This window comes from Leguminivora glycinivorella, chromosome 21, assembly GCF_023078275.1.
Source record: "Leguminivora glycinivorella isolate SPB_JAAS2020 chromosome 21, LegGlyc_1.1, whole genome shotgun sequence".
NCBI lineage: Eukaryota > Metazoa > Arthropoda > Insecta > Lepidoptera > Tortricidae > Leguminivora > Leguminivora glycinivorella.
Window position 1 is genome coordinate 1,280,234 of NC_062991.1, and position 21,351 is coordinate 1,301,584.

At 38.2% G+C, this 21,351-nt stretch overlaps 2 protein-coding genes across 2 annotated transcripts; one reads left to right on the forward strand and one right to left on the reverse strand.

Moving 5' to 3' along the window:
* Positions 1-118: 118 nt before the first annotated feature.
* On the reverse strand, positions 119-12,643 carry LOC125237556 (zinc finger protein 227-like). The gene is made up of 8 exons (XM_048144687.1): positions 12,444-12,643; positions 11,435-12,088; positions 10,364-10,512; positions 8,834-8,958; positions 4,387-4,504; positions 2,757-2,872; positions 1,369-1,506; positions 119-215 (listed from the first exon to the last, which is right to left on the reverse strand). The coding sequence occupies exons 3-8, from the start codon at positions 10,448-10,450 to the stop codon at positions 125-127; spliced, it is 675 nt and encodes a 224-aa protein (XP_048000644.1). The 5' UTR covers positions 10,451-10,512; positions 11,435-12,088; positions 12,444-12,643; the 3' UTR covers positions 119-124.
* Positions 12,644-13,662: 1,019 nt separating this feature from the next.
* On the forward strand, positions 13,663-16,341 carry LOC125237488. Its single transcript, XM_048144598.1, has 2 exons — positions 13,663-13,954; positions 15,246-16,341. The coding sequence occupies exons 1-2, from the start codon at positions 13,802-13,804 to the stop codon at positions 16,239-16,241; spliced, it is 1,149 nt and encodes a 382-aa protein (XP_048000555.1). The 5' UTR covers positions 13,663-13,801; the 3' UTR covers positions 16,242-16,341.
* Positions 16,342-21,351: the final 5,010 nt, after the last annotated feature.

Genomic DNA, 21,351 nt, shown 5'->3' on the forward strand with positions numbered 1-21,351 from the left:
CGTTTACTATACATATGGACTTGTATCTTTTTTATAAGAATTAATTTATATTATCTTAAATAAGGAAATAAAACTAAAATAAATTAATCACAGAAAAATATTTATTACTCCATTGTATAAAACATCAAGAACAGACTTTCTGGTGAGCTTCAAGTTCAGTGTGGGTGGCGAATGTGGTATTACATTTTGGACATTTCTTTTCAGATGAATGGTGCCTGTAAAACAAATTAAAGAATAAGTTAGGTTACTTATGAGCCAGAGAAATCCATAATCCATAATAATATTTACGCGTTAGAAAGAGACAAAAAGTAGCCTATGTCACTCTCCATCCCTTCAACTATCGCCACTTAAAAAAATCAAGTCAATTCGTCTCTCCGTTTGGCCGTGAAAGACGGACAAACAAACTGACACACACTTTCCCATTTATAATATTAGTATGGACTAGGTAGATACCTATTTTGCAAAACACGAAATTTGACTTTTCTGGCCGCTGTTGCAGACTCAAAGTAACAGTGAAAACAGAGTAGTGTTTCAGATTTGTATCCTTATTATTAAAGTACTATGCCTTTTACTTTAAAAACTCTCAAAAATGGCGCCAGATGGCGCTGCTTTTCTAAGTAAATCTTACTTTCTGTGAATAATGAATCATAAAATAAATAAAATGTATTTGTATGTATTCTATGACATCGATCCATTTAATGCATTCTCTTCCAGTTTTAAAAGAACGTATTAGATCAAAACTTTTGTTGTTAAAGTAATATATCCTAATATGTTTTTAGATTTTTACTTATGTGTTCTCCTTGGAAAATTTCGCATGTTTTTGATGTATAGCTATACTTTTAAACATTTATGAACCTCCAGGTATTTTATCTCTTGTAATTGTTTGCTTCTTATATATCCTACTTATGTATGACTGTGCTAATTGCTACAAAATAATAGTACATTACGATACAAGTGCGTAAAAAGGAAGTCCGAAACGAGTGGCGATAAAGTAAAACACGACCGGAGTGTTTTAAATCGACACGAGTTACGAATTTCCTTTTCGCACGTGTATCGTACGACGTTTTTCAGTACAGATGAGCCTCCGAAGTTTCGACCTGGCATATAATGAACCACTTCACGCACTAGTGCGTAAAAAAAACACCATCTGTACTGAAAATGTATTGGTTGAAGTGGTTCATTATATGCCAGTTCGAAACTTTGGAGGGTCATCTGTACTGAAAAACGTCGTACGACACACGTGCGAATAGGAAATTCGTAACTCGTGTCGATTTAAAACACTCCCTACGGTCGTGTTTTAATTTATCGCCACTCATTTCGAACTTCCTTTTTTACGCACTTGTATTGTAATGTACTATTTTAATTTACCTATGAATATGTCTATGTAAAGTACTTCGTTGGCTATATCTCTTGCCGCATACAGAACAAGCGTGGGCGCGCTCTCCGCTGTGTGTGATATGGTGCAGTTTTAGGTTGGACCGCTTGGCGAAGGCTTTGTGGCATATACTGAAAACAAAAATTAATACTTGTTTAAATTCTCAGTGTCGACATGCCTAAGGTTTGAAATCATGTACAGCAGCCATACTCAAAGTGTGCTCCGCGGATCCCTAGGGCTCCGCAAAGCCTCTTTGGGGGCTCCGTGGGAATATTGGTTACCTAATATGCAACTTCAACTCTCTTCCATAAAACCAAATTCGTTTTGTACCTTTTTGGTACGGAACCTTAAAAACAGTTTCAGGTAATAATCTCACATTAGAATCTAATGGAGATTTTACTAAATAAAATTACTGGTAGATTTTACTAAATAAAATTACTTAATAAAATAAATATTGCAACTATTTTTTTTATTTAAGGGTTCCGTCAGATATTTTGCTTTCTAAAAGGGTTCCATGGGAAAATAAGTTTGAGAACCGCTGATGTACAGCGTATTCCTCATCATATTAGACGACTAAAATGTCATATAAACTTTTCTGGATTTCGCCTACATTCAAAGTTATAAGCATAAAAAAAATAACAATTACTTATTATTTCTCAGAAAAAAACGCTATTTCGTTGGCGTTGCGCCGTTATCGGATATAATCTAACAATCTTCGTTGATAGATGTCAAAAAATAACTAGCAACCACTCATTGCAAAAAAAAAAAAAATTTTTTATTTTATTTTAAGTGCCAGTTTTAGGAATAACATTTACCTACTTTTTATGAGAAAATACATCCAAAAAAAACAATAAAAAAATTTAAACATTTTTTTGGCAAATTTTATCTTTATTTTGCCTCATAAATGCGTTGTTAAAATCTTTCGGTTCCCTCATGTTACACATTTACACACCCGTGTATATATTTTTAGGGTTTTTTTTTAAAATGGAAACTGTTTAATATAAGTTCTGTGTCAAAACAAAACTCTGGCAACAGAACCACAGTATAATAAAGAGTACTATCGTACAGTATGGCCACTCTCGCTCCCCGCTAAAAGCGCCGCCCAACCCCTCTCGGTTACCTCACAGTTACCGCCTGTCAAAAACGCCAACAGTCGACCTGTCATATATCACTCATACAAGCATGGTACACGAGCTTAGAATGTGTGCTAGGAACGCGCCTCTTTCATATATTTGATCACCAGTGTCCGAGATGTGACAGAACTTGGTAACCGACTATGTATTTTGACATAATATTTTGACTTATGTTTGGTGAGTATACAACTTTACTGTTCGCATGTGCTAAAAACTATCAAAAAATAAAAATAAAATAGTGAACATACTTGCAGGAGTACGGTTTTATGCCTGTGTGTGTCCGTCTATGGATCGAGAGTTGCTCAGCGCTCGATAATGTTTTACCACACAAGTCGCACAACAGACTGGAAGTTATTCCATGCTCCTGAAATAAACAAATAATTAGGGTGCATTGGGGTAATTTCGAAAGTCACATAAAAATCACCATTATTTCCATCATATCAAGATTCCTCTTTGGAAATTACCCCAATGCACCTTATAAGACTTCTTACACAGATTAGGTTTATAGATCTTTATTTTTTCTCAAAGAAATTATACATTTCACTTTAGAGAAATATAACTAAAACATAAATAAAATGTTAGGTAGTAAGTATAACGAGTGCACACTCGCTTTAAAAAAAAATAACTTCACTAAAACTCAAATTAAATGAAATAGTACAACGCGTCTTTTATTTAGTAATTCAACGATTACAATTGTGTACAAACTATGCCAGGTATATTTAATTTTTACGTTTTTAGCTTGCTAATAACGTTTAAGTAGGTACATGTGCTTTCGTAAATTTGCCTTGCTATAAAACAATTTTAGTTAACTTAGCCATTAAGTACAATTACATAAATAACTTATTCAAAACAAAACACAACAAAACCAGTGACCGGCAGCGGGTAGGGAATTATATGCAATATGACTACAAAATACTGACAGATTGACTGAGTCCCACGGTAAGCTCAAGAAGGCTTGTGTTGCAGGTACTCAGACAACGATATATATAATATACAAATACTTATATACAGAGAAAACATCCATGACTCAGAAACATCTGTGTTCATCCCACAAATAAATGTTACCGGGATTCGAACCCAGGACCGCGGCTTAGCAGGCAGGGTCACTACCGATTACCGACAAGGCCAGACCAGTCGTCAAAGAGAGGTCGTAACAAATAAGTGATATTATTTGAAATTTAAATTCAAACTTAAACGGTATTCCCAAACGGGGTAGGCCGAGCACATGAAGTTGCTCAATTTTCACTGCCACTCTTGGAAATTAAAGGGTAATATTAAAAACGAAATTTTAATATTGCAATGGCAAGTAAGTATTGTGTGGTAAGTGGCCGGTAAGGGAATTTATTTGTGTGATGAGCACAGATATTTGTTTCTGAGTCATGGATGTTTTTATCTGTCTATAAGTATGTATTTATCTATTTAAGTAAACTGTGTCAAACAAGTCTGTCAGTAAATAAGAACTATATGCATCCTTTTCTTTAGGGTGATAGAGAAAAGGATACCTATAGTTTTCTTAGTTCTTATCAAAGACTTTTACATAACTCCGAGTTTTAAGCCTGTGTCGAGAGATGGCAGTCTATGCACTGTGATTACACGTTTTACTTGTACAGTAATTCTCTATAATACTCGATCCTTTTGGTTCTTATTTACTGACAGACTTGTTTAACAGAATAGTATATCGTCGCTTAGCACCCATAGTACAAGCTTTGCTTAGTTTGGGGTAAGTTGATCTGTGTAAGGTTCCCCAATATTTATTTATATTTAAGGTAACGCCAAGCTATCTCCCAAACCACAATGGAACACATATCCCATGTCACCCAGGAAAGGGGGTGGTGAAATTTTTAACCCGTCACCACACGAGAGGGCGTTGTTCCGTACCTTTAAATGCCTGGTAAGCGCCTTCATAGTCCCGCAGGGCTCCAAGCAGTGCACACACACGTAACGCTTCTTGGAGAACACCTCGGGGTGCACGGCACTGCAATGTGCCTTCAGGTATCTGTAAAAAAAAATTCACATTCAAGAACAAGATGACCAAAAACAACTAAGGAAATGGAACAAATTAAATATGAAATATCTATTTCACTATACCTAAATTTGTTTTTTATCATGCAGAAACGTCTGCGAGCGATATTGCGTATTTTTAAATTAAAGGAAAAATGGAAAAATTCGGCAAGACTCGAACCTGGGACCTTTGGCCTTGCCGGGGCCATCGCGCTTCCAACTGCGCCACGGAGGCCTGCTGGATGTGTGCGAATTTATCCATGCCTTCCCTCAATTCTCAACCGCCTTAGGGTGGCGTTATAGCAAACATCTACGCGTAAGAATAGATCTTAACAGGCATTGGAGTCTCAATTTACATTGAGAATTCGTCATGTGCTAACCCAAACTAAATTTGTTTTTTATCATGCACACACATGACACACACCTTTGGAGTGGCGTATAGCGACATCTACCGACCAACGATTACATCACGTAATAATACACACATTATTATTATTATTATTATTTATTTATTATTTATTTATTCATAATAAACAATTACACTTATGCTGTACAATTAATGCGCCAAACGGGAACATTAATATTTTCTTTGTTCAATAAAGGTTAAATAAATAAAAATACTCTGGTGTCTCTTATATCATCGTTTTAATAGTTATTTGTTATACAAGGGGGCAAAGTTGTATTTTAACACCGAGTGTGGAATTGAAAAACGAGCAAGTGAAAGGACTCTATAGTTGAACCACGAGCGAAGCGAGTGGTTCGAGAATAGAATCCTGAACTTGCGAGTTTTTAAACACACGAGAAGTAGGTAAAATACATTTGCACCTGAGTGGGCCGAGTGTAACACAAAACTTTTCCCCTCACTATAGCGAGGAAACTACAACGCAAAAAATGCGTTTATCAATCAATCAATCAATCAATCAAAACATTTATTCGTAATAAACTACACATTATGCATGAAATGGCTAAGAACTACAAAAGTATAAGGGATGGACAAGTTTATTACGAAATGGTCCCGTCTCAGCATGATGCCGACCCGGAGGACAGCGCTGATCTTCCGACGAGACCATTTGCGAGACACGAACGCAGCCGCGCGGTACGGCCCTACCGTAAGTTGAACGCGTCCTTACTGAAGGCGCCATTTTGTCTATTGTCTATTCTAGAGGTGTAAATTGACATTTGCACAGACTAATAAGTTTGCATTACTTACAATATGGCCATATCGCACAGCACAACAATAATAAATTATTACATTACGCTATGGCATAAATAGTTCAACAATAAATATTGGTGGTAAATCATTATAATATAAACAAGTGATTAAAAAACAGTACAATAAAAATTGGTATTAGAAAATATATGGTTTGTAAACAACACAACGTACCATGGAGACTTTATATGTACTTTGATAAATATGTACCTTGTGAAAGTTTAAGTAAGAAAATTAAGTGGTGATCATATCGAGTTTAAAATAATGCACACTACGGAAGGTATAAAGAGAACAAAACACAGCTTTGAAGACAATTACAGGATAGAAACATAACCTCAAATGTGGCACAGAAGACACAAACTAATCACAACTATGATAGCACACGAACATTTACATTACATTTGATAGTGAGGAAAGGACAGAAAAACAGGTATGCACTATTTAATATGTTAACATTTAACAGAAATCAGACATCAGACATAACTTGTGTCATGCCGTAATACTTCCTGTGACTGCTGGTGTTTGAATATAAGCACTTTAAATTTGGTTTTAAAACTTGTAACACTTTGTAGGTTCCTGAGGGGCGGAGGGATAATGTTCCAGCACTTGGTCGCATTGTACTTGAAGCAGCCACGAAAAGCAGCTGTTGCATGCCGAGGAGTTATCAGCTGTACGCTACAAGTGCGTACTCCAAGAGACCTGCGAGTGGCCATCCATGACAGCTTTTCGAAGAGATATATAGGCGATTTATGTTTAACTATGCCAAAAAGGAGACTGGCTAGATGCAGTTTGCGACGGTGCAACATTTTGAGAATGTTATGCTTATTCAAAAATGGCGTGACATGAGCTCTGGGTGGAATATTGAAACAGAAGCGTGCGCAAGCATTCTGTACCCTTTGAATAAGCCGTTTTGTTTTTGATAGAAGCCGAGGGCCGTACACCAAGTCCATGTAGTTTAATTTAGACAGAACTAGTGTTTCAATCAATTGAATGCGTAAGGTTTCGTTGATAAAAGGCCTTATATTGTATAGTAGTTTAAGTCTAAAGAAACAGGTCCTAACAGATTCCGCAACATGCTTCTCAAATCTTAGTTCGCTGTCCATAATTAAGCCTAGGTTACGAGCCTCATAAACTCTTTCTATCCGTTCACCTGATAGCATGATGTCTCTGGTGGGTCTGATCTTGTTTAACTGAGTTTTGGTGCCAAACATTAGGTATTTAGTTTTAGACGGATTGAGCATGAGACTATTGTCTAATGCCCAAGATGCTATATTTGCCAGGTCCATATTGAGTTTGCTTATGGCACTATCTATTTCTGAGGGTCTGCATGAGATATATATCTGTATATCATCAGCATAAATATGATAATTACAGTATGTAATGCGAGATCTGATGTCCGCTGTATATAGAGTGAAGAGGATCGGGCCGAGTATCGATCCTTGTGGCACACCTCTGGAAAGAGCGATCTTACCCGAAACTTTAGTTGACCCATCACTTTCGAACAGTTTAACATACTGGTGCCGTTCCGTGAGGTAACTATGAAACCAACGCAGAGCACCACTATCTAATCCATAATAACTTAGCTTCGAAAGCAACAAGTCTATATGGATACAGTCAAATGCCCTGGAGAAGTCTAGCAGCACAAGCAGAGTGCACATGCCTCGATCCTGTGAGCAAAGTATGTTGTCGGTTACATCCAGGAGGGCTGTCACTGTACTGTGACCTTTCCTGAAACCCGACTGTACATCGGGCAAGATATTGTTCCTCTCTATGTAGTCATTCAATTGAGTGCATACAATTTTCTCCAGTATCTTTGACATACAGGGTAATAGGCTAATGGGTCTCAGATCTTTTAACTCGGATGGGTTAGAGATTTTTGGCAGCGGACGCACAATAGCCGTTTTCCAAATCTCAGGGAAGGTAGAGGTTAGAATTGATGTGTTTAGAACATTTGTTATTAAATCTAAAGTATACGGGAATGTCATTAAAAGCATTTTTAAATTAATTAAGTCGTGCCCCTCTGCATTAGATTTCAGTTTCGAGATAATTTTTAGCAATATATCAGGACTAACTGGCTGAATATGAAACTTAGACTGATTATGCCTGTGAAACTCAAAGTATGTCAACTGTGAAATAGAGACCTGCGACGCAACAGGCAAGTCTAAAAAATGGCTATTTATAACGTTGGGGTCGCCAAGAGTAGCAGGCAGATCGGTATCAGTTTTAGGCATAATGCAAGTTTTTAAATTTTTCCAAAGAGATTTTGGTTCGTTAATTTTATTATTTATGTTGTGCCTAAAAAAGGCCGATTTTTCGTTGTATATAGCAGTATTATCACTGCTTCCAGTAGTTCCACAGGTGGTAAATCATCTTTGTTACTAGATTCACCTACTTTTATCAATTTTAAAGCAGTCAATTTGACTTTATTCAAGGTCAAATTACTTTACCCACTAGTGGATAAAATGCGTTTTTACCCGCTGGTGTTAAAGGACAAAACACGTGTTTCCTAGCTAGTGAGGGGAAAAGAAAATTGTCTCGAAAATTGATAGCAAAACTGGTGTTTGTCCGCGGCTTTTCTCGCTTTAAATTCGAAAATTGCGGAATGCTCCATACTAACGTCCACCCCCCATTGGGGGTGCGTTTTCACATTATCCGATCCGATATCGGATGTCGGACCGATATCCCATACATTACAGGCGCCATCTTGGATTTTTTCTATTGAAATCCTTCCGACATCCGATATCGGATCGGATAATGTGAAAACGGCCTTAGAAAGAGACAAAAAGTAGCCTATGTCAACTTGCCTTCAACTATTTTTTTTTAACCTTTATTGCACAACATAAAGTCCAAATGGCGAACTTAATGCCTTAAGGCATTCTCTACCAGTCAACCATTGGACCAAACAGAAACTTACAATTGGCGCGGAAAATAAAACAGAAATTTAAATAGATATGTCACTATCTAAATACTATATGCATCATCAATATACACTATTTATTTAACTATTTATCTCCATTTAAAAAATCACATCAATTCGTTGCCCTGATTTGCCGTGAAAAACGGACAAACAGACACACACTTTCCTATTTATAAACTTAGTATGGATCTACACACCTATCCATATGGAAAGCCATGCCACAGCTATCACAGATGTATGGTTTAGCACCGGTGTGTATGTTCTGATGCTGTTCATACCAGGTCTTCACTTGGAAGCTTTTTCCACAGGTCTCACATTTGTACTGGAAAAAACATGATTTATAAAACAGGGAATTTGAAGGCAAAAATCAAAAAACACATTTTAGATTTTTTTTTCAATTTACAAGATGAACCCAAAAAGCAAATAGATAACTTGACTGTTCTCAAAATAAAATATTTTTCCCCTCACTAGCTCGGAAACACGTGTTTTGTCCTTTAATACCAGCGGGTAAAAACGCATTTTATCCACTAGTGGGTAAAGTAATTTGACCTTGAATAAAGTCAAATTAACTGCTTTAAAATTGATAAAAGTAGGTGAATCTAGTAATAAAGATGATTTACCACCTGTGGAAGTACTGGAAGCAGTGATATTTAAACGAATTTTTTGCGTTGTAGTTTCCTCGCTATAGTGAGGGGAAAAGTTTTGTGTTACACTCGGGTGCAAATGTATTTTACTTCTCGTGTGTTAAAAAAACTCGCAAGTTCAGGATTCTATTCTCGAACCACTCGCTTCGCTCGTGGTTCAACTATAGAATCCTTTCACTTGCTCGTTTTTCAATTCCACACTCGGCGTTAAAGTACAACTTTGCCCCCTTGTATAACAAATAACTATTATACCATGCACGAAATAAAGCATCAGATAATTGTAAGAAAAACATGGACAGAAGTTATTTTTAAATCCAATTTCCATTTAATAAGTCAGGTAGAAACATATAAAGTAACTGAATTGACCGTGACGTCACTCAATTCGATTTCATATAAATTCCATATTAGCACAGAATATATAATAGTACAAGTACAGAAGGCCCACTGCTTTGATGTTCACGAAATGCCGCCTTTTAAATGCCTACAAAATTCTAACAAAGAAACGAGCCGCACGTGCGCAGCGTCGGGCGATAGGGTTGCCTATATGGATTAAAACGAATTAATTCTCAGATAAAATGTTATACTATATATTCAAGTCTTGGGTACTTTCTAGGTATATATACAGTATTTATATATTTTGTTTAAGCCTTCAGCATCACAAGCCTTATTGGACTCTTCCGTGGGACTTAATCAATAAGATCTGTGTAAGATTGTCCAATTTTATTCATGATGTCTATTTAACTAAGCATTATTAGCCATTCCACACGTGGACATCGCATAATGAACCCTAAAAAAAATTCGCGACGTAATGTAACAATAGAAAGTGCAAACGTGCGTTCCGTGAGAACGTGCGTTCCGTGAGAACGCGCGCCACCCCTGATTAGGCCGCGAACTCGCGGCCGCCAGCATGTACTTGTAGCGTGGCGATAGAATCGCGGAGTGAGCCGCCCCTGATATTAGCAAGTCGTTCAAATTCGTTTTGACAGTTCTTAAAAAGAAGCTGATTTGACTAGGAGGCAAGTAGCCTATTACCTATATGATCATTTTAGTATATTAACTATAGTAGTAGGAAATAGGAATTACCTTAAACTCTTCCTTATGTCTCCGCTCATGATTCTTCAAGGCTCCAGAGTACACCGTAGCGAAGCCACATCCCAACGAGCAAGACATTTTCGTACCGTTGTGAGCTCGGCCGTGTCTAATAATCTCTGATACTGTTTTATATGTCCTTCCTGTAGTCATGAAAAGAGTAAAAGATTTTATAAGCCTCCTCATAAGTAAACTAATGTAAAGTTTATTAGAAACCGTACCAGAAAAGTGTTGGGTCTCTGTGAGCAAAAACGACGGGGTGTTATAAGTTTGACGTGTCTGTCGGTCTGTCTGTGGCATCGTAGCTCCCGAAAGGATGAACCGATTTTGATTTAGTTTTTTTTTGTTTGAAAGCTGAATTACTTCGGAATGTTCTTAGCCCTGTTTCATGAAATTCGGTCCACTATGTCGGAGGTTTTTTCAAAATTTTAATTTTGAGGTTAGGTTATTTTAATACTTCTGGTAGAGCTTGGAAGCCGAAATTTGGTATGATAATATTTGAGAACATAGCTTCAAATTCAATTATGTTCAATAGATAGTTCAAAGTTTTGTCAAAAGACCGTATATGAAGTATGGCTACTTACATTAAAGTTAACTTGATTGCTGAAGCAACAAAGGTGTTAATTAAAAGATAAACTAAGTGCGTTTTCACATTATCCGATATCAGACATGTTGAAATGTCCACCCTTTACCTATGTTAGTTTATAATCTGTGCTATGTGTCAAACACAACCTGTCATAACTGTCACTCGCTCTCTCCGTCTCTAGCCGCCTAAGGGACAACATGTCTTAAACATGTAATCTCTATTAATAAAAGGTACTGATGTGATCATCATATTTTATTTGAAATTCCCATCAACCACTCCGCCGCGCTCTGCCACTTCCAACAAGACATAGGACTGATATCCCATACATTTAAGCCGCCATCTTTGATTTCTGCCTTTGAAATCCTTCCTACATCCGATTGATTGGATAATGTGATAACACATGTATAGACACAGTTCAGGTGTCAAGAGGGTTTTATGTACATATATAATATAGTGCAATGAAAAGTTAAGCTACTCACCACAAAGTTTACAATGGAAGTTTTCATCACAATGTGTTTTTGCATGTTTATTAACCGATCTTACATTATCATAAGTTTTATCACATTTATTACATTTGTATAATACTTTATCATTATCATTTACTTGTGTATACTGATTTCCTTTTATATCCTCTTTGATTTTATGAACATTATTGTAATGATCTAATAATTTATTTTGACTAATAAATGCTTCAAAACATGTAAGACATTTGAAATTAAAAATTGATGCTGGTACATTTGTCACTGTTTCTATTTCAGTTTTAGTAATATTTAAACTTAGCGTGTCTTCAATATTGTTATCCCTTGTTTTGAGAAGTGGTACATCATCACCAGAATCAAAATGAGCATCATAATCTGAATTTGGTTCTTCAGTCTTAATCTCTACTGAATTAACTTCATTTTCTTTTAAATTGTCAATAGCTCCTTCATTTTCAAGCAACAGTGTGTTTTCTTGTTTAATTTGATTTTTAATTTGTTCATAAAATTTGTCCAAAGCATCTTTGCCTTTGTTAAATTCTTTGAGTAGTTTTTCTTCACTTTTTTGCACTTGCAAGCAAAAAATATTAAAGTCTGTCAGCTTATTAACACATGAAGTGCAAATATATGAGTCGGAAATTGATCGTTTAAGGGAATCTGTAAAATAAAATTATTACAAACATTGTTATTTAAAAAACAGTCTGTTAATTATCATATAAAATTATAAATACTGATATTTAATTATGAACTAGTATCATATTTGAATAATATATTGGTATTTTTGGTAACGTCTAACCTCTCGTACGTATTAGTGGTATATTTTACGATAAGACATGATAGAATCGTAATTTTAAGCCTTAGTCCTACTAAATAAAGCAGAATATTGTACTAAATAAATAAAAACGGAAAAGATGACTAAGGTTTCGGTTAGTTCTTTGTTGTATGCAGACAAGAGGTTCAACATTGATAACTATACCAAAATAACACGTAAAGAAGGCTAATTGTTACTAACATAGATCTTAAAACTTATACTGTTGTACACAAGACCATCACAGTCAGTCAAAAGCCGCATTTTCTCCGTACAAAACGACAAACAAAGCCTACAAATATCAGACATTGTGAACTAATGTAACATCCTTTTTATTTCAATAAAATAGAAAAAAATGCTTTTGTTTCTTTTATAAAAAATAAAATAACTAAACCAAAACAAATGAGCACTTTTGACATTTCTGTAAACAATAAGGTAACGTTCAGAAATTTCAAAGCTAGTCATTTAGGGAATGAAGTAGAGTTAATTATTTTACAATTGTATATACAGTATTCCAATTATAAATAATTTAGATTTCTTTTATTTATAAATATCTTAGTATGATTAATTATGTTTAAATTTAAACTATAAATAATACAAATTTCATTTATTTATGATATTAATGATTCTGCAAACTTTTAGTTTTCGAACGTACTTCAATGTGTCATCCAGGAGCGTATTTTGGTTTTTAACTGCAAAATACAAGGTTTTCAAATTGCCACTATTTGATTTTATTGTGTGTTTTATTAAGGGATGTGGTTTTGTCGATTTTAATGATATCATATTACATATCGCTAATATCTATACAGCGGAACAAAAACCTATTTGTGAGGGCTCTTATTAACGGCCAACTCATTCGCAAGAAAGTGTAGTACTATTTTGACACAGACACTTACCCTGGGCGCACACGGAGGCGACAGTTGCACGGCGACATTTTTTGTCTTGGACGCATATAGTAACGACAGAGACAAAAGATGTCGCCGTGCAACTGTCGCCTCCGTGTGCGCCCAGCCTTATGTACCCGAGACAAATATGTTTGACCACGCTTATGTGTAACTAAGGTTATATGGTCAAACATGCCCATTCAACTTGATTAAAATTCAATACCTACATAGTTATTTTACGTAAAATTCGTAAGTTTGTTTAGCTAGGCTGACATGTTTAGCTAGGCTGTTAATGTTAATTTAAGGAATAAAGAAATAAAGAAATTAAAAAACACTGGGTTAAAAAAAAAGTTTGAAAACTGACCATCGACGTTAGTAAAATCGTGTCACGTGACGCGCGTCAAATCGTCCATACACACTTTTCGTTCGCTCCGTGATATTTATTAAAATACGAAGTATTTAGCTGGTTTTGGAACAAAATTAGTTTTAAAGTTTACTCGTAGCATCAGTGGTTATTACAATTGAACAATAAAAACAGTACAGACTTATTGCGGTACGGATCAGCTGAGCGGTGACAGCCAATCAGCTGTTAGTATCTGCGTGTGCGCGTTATCAGTGCGTCAGTGACACTCACGGGATTTTACACCTTATTACTAAGACGCGCAGGTCGCTTTTGCAATGGCAAGCTGTGGCGGTTGTTTTCAAAAAATAACCGACGGACGGTTTTTGAACTGCAGCAACTGTCGAAAATTATACGACCTCGTATGTGCCAATGTCCCGGAGGACACTTTTACCGGCATGGGACTGGACATAAAGTACTCCTGGAAGTGCGTTGAGTGCACAGAACACCCCCATAGAAGCCTATTGGAAGCAATATTGTTCGAGACGCAAATCACCAAACCTTGCGGGGCGAGGCGGGAGCGCACGGTGCTGCCATTGGTCGTTTCAAATAATGGCGCACCTTCACGCGTAGCCGTAAGGATGGGACATGTTTATTATAGACAATGGTACCGGTACCGTGGCGAATTTGTTTTGCAACAAATAAAATACTACATGCAGTTTTTCAAACTTATTGATAGTTATTTCGTGATTAAATATTCTTCCTACAAGTCTACATGACCGGAGACCTAACTGCTCACCTAGAGGTTTCTAAAAAACCCACACAACATATGCCGTTCACAAACCAACTCTGAGTTCCGTCGCACTTCTTCCAAGTTCATCATCAGCTCCATCTCATGACCGGAGACCTAACTGCTCCCCTAGAGGATTCTAAAAAACCCACACAACATATGCCGTACACAAACCAACTCTGAGTTCCGTCGCACTTTTTCCAAGTTCATCATCAGGTCAAAGGTGAAACGTTGGTGGCAATCGTATCCCATGGACGTTTGTTAAGGAGAATGTCACATTCATGGTCTTTTCCTACTTTGAATAACTGCTAATATTTCGTATTAAGTAATTATTGTGATAGTACCTCAAAAACAATCCTTCTACTAACTAATAACTAAACTATGCATTTCTACTTACTAATGAATACCAATTATTCTAAACTAATCAAGCAACTAAATAAAACTACAGTTTCTAGATAATTATTCTCAATTACAAATCACCTCTCTTTTATATTTCATTAAATGGTACCATATGGTACGAACGGCAGCACGAAGTTCCCGCAACAGACATAAACAAACATGGCCCCCATCCCTAGTCGTTTACGTAAAAGGGATAGCATATCGCATTCCTAACTTGACGAAAAGGGATGGGCATACTTCGGCGCCGCCCAGTACAACCATATTATCCAGTATACAATGAACTCCGCGGATAATAAACAATATTCAACAAAATAATGAATTTGACTTACCTGTGGAATGTTATTCCATCTTTTTTATATGTTGAATTGTTTGTTGATTTGCCACACCACTTTATGCTACAGGACACCATTTTAGAAACATAATTTGATTCTTTTTGATTTTTTTTCGAACGGACATAGGGACTGTTAGCGGGTCGTAAGCTTGGGCGCTACTGACCGGTGTCGCGCGCGTTCATACTTATATAAACCTTATTTTTCGTATGCGTGGTGACCGCGAGTCGCCCTGTAAGGGCCGTCTTGTTGTTTTGGTCTGTGGTTGAGTGCAAAAGTGCCGAGCCGCGGACGGACAATACAAACACGCCCGTACGCGGAAATAACAATATAAATATGTGTCGTGGTGCGCGTTCGCAAGTTACTCTAAGCCCCGTGGGGCATGAGGGGGACAGCTCCGTCATGGAAGTGTCGTACAACGACGGCAATTCGTCTGTCGCCACGCCGCGTGACAATGGTCTAGATGTGTCCCGTGTTGCGGACTCGCAGGGGCTTGCCGCCGAGCTGCGGCTGTTTCGCGAGGAGATGCGCAGGATGTGCCAGGAGATGCGCGCTCTTCGTGCGTCTTTGGATGGCCTGACAGCCAGAATCGACCAGTGCGACAGGCGGGTCGACAGCTGTGAGGGGCGCATCGAGGCGCTATGTGCCCGTGTCGAGGCGTTGGAGAGCAGACCTCAACACAGTGATGCCGCTCCTAGCGCCTCTCTCGCGGAAACTGTCTCGCAGCTCAGGTTGGAGCTCAATGATCGCGATCAGGAGCTGTTACTAAATGACATCGAGATTAGTAGTGTGCCGGAGAGTAGCGGCGAAAGCACGATGCATATAGTAACAGCCCTGAGCAAGAAACTGGGAGTCGAACTCACCGAGCATGACGTCGTCGATGCTGCGCGTGTGGGGCGCGCGCCTCAGTTGCAGGAGGGTACCCAGGAGCCGGCGGGGCGGCCGCGGCCGCTCGTGGTGCGCCTGGCGCGCCGGGCCGTCAGGGACCGCCTGCTCCAGGCGGCGCGCGTGCGCCGCGGGGCCACTACGGAAGGCACCGGCATTCCTGGCCGGGTCTGCACCTTCTACATCAACGAGCGGCTGACTCCACACAACCGGCGTCTCCTGTATAGGGCTCGGGAGCTGAAGCAGCAGCACTCTTGGCGGTACGTCTGGACCAGAGACGGCAAGATCTACGCGCGACAGCAGGCGGGCACGAGCTCGCCCCGGCACCGTATTCGCACAGAATTAGACCTAGACCGTGTTTTTAGCTTACGATAGGTTTGATCACTATAATATTCACTTGACGTTTAGCCTAAGATCACTTTCGTTAGCTATAACTCGCTTCTGTCTGTCACTGCTACTGCTGCCGCTCACTACTTATTACACACTCGAAAAACTTACACTGAACTGGAGGATTTCTACTACACCTAATACTTGCTTCAATAATCTGAATACTACATCATGTATATTATTTACTTATGCACAACCACATGCCGAAACACACATTTACGCTTATAACCTCAAACACTCACTGCACCCAATGAACACGCTCGCTACCTATGCAAAACCGGTTATGTTATGCCGCCCGCTTATCTACTATGAGTACTATGTTTTTCACCATTTTATAAAATGACTAAAAATCTGCTTAGAATCGGTTTGTTCAATGCGGGCTCATTAGGCACTAATCAAGACAATTTTTTAGCGACCTGCGTTCGATTGGACATGGATGTCTTAGCAATAAATGAAACTTGGCTGAGAGGGGGCGATGAGGGCCGGGCCCCTGTGATACCGGGGTGTAGGCTTCGCCACACTCCGAGACCACAGGGCTTGCGCTCACGCGGCGGGGGTTGGTTTTTATATCAAACGAAACGTCACTGCTCGTAACTTGCCACACCCCGTAGACCCCAAACATAAGTCAGTTGAACAAATGTGGGCACTCATGACGCTACAGGGAAAAAAATAGTAATAGGCACAGCTTACCGTCCACCTTGGCAGGATGTTGACCTATTTTTGGACGCCATATCGGATACAATTAGCTCACTTAATTGTTATGATCATTTAATACTGCTGGGTGATTTTAACATTAATTTATTTGATAGTAATGATTCCAAAATAACAAAATTTAACAATTTTTTATATAGTTTTAATTTAGCACAAGTAGTAACTGAACCAACACACTTCACAAATACCAGCCAGACACTGATCGACGTTGTTTGCACTGATTTACATGCCAGAAAAATTAATGTTGAGCATGTCGGGACTCTCTTTGGGCACTGTATTGTTATGTGTGAGTTCAGTATAAGGCGAAATAAACCACAGCCGTACACTGTACTGTACAGGCCCCTTGACAACATTAATCTTGCACTTTTTGATACTGCCTTGCGTAGTGTAAGGTGGGATATTATGTCTGAGTTACCTAACGTTAATGATAAATTGGAAGCATTATGCAAGTACATAGTCTATTTATTTGACTTATATGCACCCCTAAAAAAAACCATAATAAAGGGCCCTTCATATCCTTGGATAACTGACACGGTGAAGTTAATGATGCGTTTGCGTGATCAGGCTGCCGCAGACTATCATAAAACTCGTTCTGAGAGTAAAAAACTGTATTACAAAGACCTAAAATCAACAGTAAACAAAGCCATATATAATGAAAAGACTGCGTTTTTTAACCAGAATATAAATAATAAAATAAAGGAGCCAAAATCCCTCTGGAAAAATTTAAAAACGACCATTCTGCCTAAAAATAACACTGAACTACCATCTACTTTCAATGACCCGGATGTAATTAATAATCATTTTTTGGATCTACCGCTGACATCACAAGTTACAATTTCACAGCTATCCTACTTTGAATTCCACAGATTCAACAAGTCTGTGTTTCATATTGAACCAGTTAACACCGAGCAGATACTTAAAAATGTTTCTAAACTGAAATCAAATGCAGAAGGTCATGACTTGATTAACTTGAAAATGCTCCTGATGACGTTCCCATACACTCTAGACTTGTTGACTAATGTAATAAATACTTCTATTTTAACATCTACTTATCCTGACATCTGGAAAGTAGCCATCATACGCCCATTGCCCAAAAACACTAATCCATCAGAGCTAAGGGACTTGAGACCTATTAGTATATTGCCGTGTATATCTAAAATAATAGAAAAAATTGTGTGCACACAACTTAATGAGTACATTGTAAGCAACTGTATCTTACCGGATGTGCAGTCAGGCTTTAGGAGGGGGCGTAGTACAGCCACAGCCCTGCTACATGTCACGGATGATATACTTAGCGCGCAAGATAAAGGCTTGTGTACACTGCTCGTACTGCTCGATTTTTCTCGGGCATTCGACTGCATACATGTAGATTTGTTGCTATCAAAGTTGAGTTATTACGGATTTGATAGTAGTGCACTGCGATGGTTCCATAGTTATCTCACTGGAAGGTTTCAATATGTTAAGTTAAGCTCAAGTGATGGATCAGTCAAGATGTCAGAAAAAATGGCCGTCTCCAGAGGCGTCCCACAGGGATCAATACTCGGCCCGATCCTGTTTATCTTGTACACTGCAGATATGGGAACACGCATTACACACTGCAAGTATCATATGTATGCAGACGACACGCAGATATATATATCTTGTAGGCCTTCTGACATTGACAGCGCTATACAAAAAATAAATATGGATCTTGCAAGCATTGCATCGTGGGCTTTAGAGAATGGCTTAATGCTCAATGCCGCTAAAACAAAATATTTAATATTTGGCACCAAAAAACAGCTCAACAGCATCAGGCCTACCAGAGATGTAATGTTGTCAGGGGAGCCCATTGAGAGAGTCTATGAGGCTCGAAATCTAGGTTTAATTATGGACAGCTCACTAAGGTATGAAAAGCATGTTACTGAGTCTGTTAGAAACTGTTTCTACCGGTTAAAATTATTATATAACATAAGACCATTTATCAATGAATCTCTGCGCACTCAGTTAGTCGAAGTACTTGTTCTGTCGAAACTAAATTACATGGACTTAGTGTATGGTTCTTGTCTCCTAGCAAAAACGAAACGACTCATTCAGCGGGTACAAAATGCGTGTGCTCGTTACTGCTTCAATATCCCACCAAGAGCCCATGTAACTCCGTTTTTGAATGATCATAACATTCTTAAAATGTTGCACCGTCGCAAACTTCATCTGGCTTGTCTTCTTTTTGGTACGATTAAATACAAATCTCCGTCATATCTTTTTGAGAAGCTATCATGGATGTCCACTCGTAGATCGTTAGGGGCTCGTAACTGCAGTGTTCAACTGGTGACGCCTCGACACACCTCAGCAGCATTTCGTGGTAGTTTTAAGTACTTGGCCAGTCGCTGCTGGAACAACATTCCTCCTCCCCTCAGGAACCTGCAAATTAGTATCAAATCTTTTAAAACCAAACTTCAGTTATGTATACTTCAGCACCAGCGGCAGCAGGAAGCTTTCCGAAATGACACAAGTTTTTTGTAGTGTTCTTAATCAATACTTTCAAGTAACTGTGTTAAGTGCTTGCTACAATTTGTACAAATGAGCAAGCCAATTAATTAGTTAATTAGGTAGTAAAAGGCATACCTGTTTTATGTCCTTTCTTTACAGACACAGCCAAAGCGCACTTGTTGATCTCGTGTCCGCGTTTTCGCAATTTATTGCCGCATCGTAACTTGTGGGTATAATTGTTGTAACCCAATCGTCACTTATATAGGTGATAACTGTATGCATATTGTTTCTTGGCACTTCGGAGCACACACGCTTCGGCAACGTAAACGCTTTTGTAACAAAGAACTTAATCAATGTATTATTGCACTTATTTTTCCGTGTAACGAGTTAACGTTATGCTTGTTCCATGTAGTTATTACTTTTTTAGCAGATTGAACTGTTTGAAATGTAGAATTGTAATTTTATATCAATCGTGAAACGTGCAACATGGTTTTCGTTTTCTCAGTTCTCAAATGTCATATGAATGTCATCATGACACCTAACCCATCGTGCAGCGCGCAGGCGCAACAAGATGGCGTCGACCCAAGAATGACAAATGGGCGCGTTCAAGTTATATTAAGGCCGTGTTGCACGTTTGCGTCCGTGGCCCACAAATGGTGTCGCCGGAAGACCAGCGCTGACTGTATGGTTAGCATTATGCTGAGGCGGGACCATTTCGTGGTAAACGATAATTTTTATATTATGTTTTAATAATTAAATGTTTGTATTTTTAATACCTATTGTAATTTACCACGAATAAACGATTTCTATTCTATTCTATTCTATTCTATTCTATTCTATTCTAAAATCAGTGTTCCGTTCAACTTGTCGACCATCCAAGCAACCCCCACTCCGAGTTTTCCTATTAACTTCTGTCAAACTGTTAAATTATTTTTCAGAAAGGTACAGCGGGGCAATTTCGACTGGGGGACCAATGCAACTGGTATTTTTTTTTCCATGTTTTATAATGTTTGCAGTATTAACTAGAGTGTCAGCGGATAGGTACATGTGGAACTTAATAGTGTAATAATGGAAAAAAATTATCAGTTACAAATCGCCACTGGTTTCTAAATTCCTCTTTTCCGCGCTTGTATCGCATTCTACTAATTAATGCAATAAAACATAATATAAATATTATAGGACATTCTTAGTCTTACACAGATTGACTGAGGCCCACGGTAAGCTCAAGAAGGCTTGTGTTGTGGGTACTCAGACAAAGATAATATATATAATATATAAGTACTTATATACATAGAAAACATCCATGACTTAGGAACAAATATCTGTGCTCATCACACAAATAAATGCCCTTACCGGGATTCGAACCCGGGACCGCGGCGTAGCAGGCAGGGTCACTACCGACTGCGCCAGACCGATCGTCAAATCGTAATATTAACATACAAACAAACAAAGAAAACTGATTTATACAAATTTTACTCCCCAAAAATCCCACTTCCTTACCATAACCAGTGATTCACAAATCGTTAGGGGCGGTTTTCGATAACTAATTATCAAAATTCTTTATAATCTTCGTCGTAAATACCAACTGATAGCATTCAGTAGAATATCGCTACCGTATCAAGCAAAACGACGTATGTACAGTCAAAGTACTAATTTTCCTGTTGAAAATCATACTTCATTAGTATTACATTAAGGCATCTAATTGTGTGAAGGATTATGACAGTCAACGTGGACTTAAGCCCTTTTGGAGTAAGCAGTTGGTTTCCGCATGATAGCTGCGTGAGCGCATCCTGGCAAAAAACAAAAGAGAAATTGTTGTAGAGTCGCTTTTGTTTTGGGAGTATTTTGCCTAAAAGCACAGAGTCTCTGTGAGACAATATCTTACTTTACTTGCATGTCAATGCTGGGTTTTAGACAGCAC

Excerpts from the sequence above, each read along its gene's own strand:
- LOC125237556 (XM_048144687.1), bottom strand. The coding sequence starts at position 10,450 with ATGTCTTGCTCGTTGGGATGTGGCTTCGCTACGGTGTACTCTGGAGCC. Across the intron at positions 2,873-4,386 it reads CGCTTACCAGGCATTTAAAG|GAGCATGGAATAACTTCCAG; the intron begins GTACGGAACAAC and ends TGTTTATTTCAG. Across the intron at positions 1,507-2,756 it reads ATAAAACCGTACTCCTGCAA|TATATGCCACAAAGCCTTCG; the intron begins GTATGTTCACTA and ends TTTTGTTTTCAG.
- LOC125237488 (XM_048144598.1), top strand. The coding sequence starts at position 13,802 with ATGGCAAGCTGTGGCGGTTGTTTTCAAAAAATAACCGACGGACGGTTT. Across the intron at positions 13,955-15,245 it reads TAAAGTACTCCTGGAAGTGC|GTTGAGTGCAAAAGTGCCGA; the intron begins GTTGAGTGCACA and ends TTTTGGTCTGTG.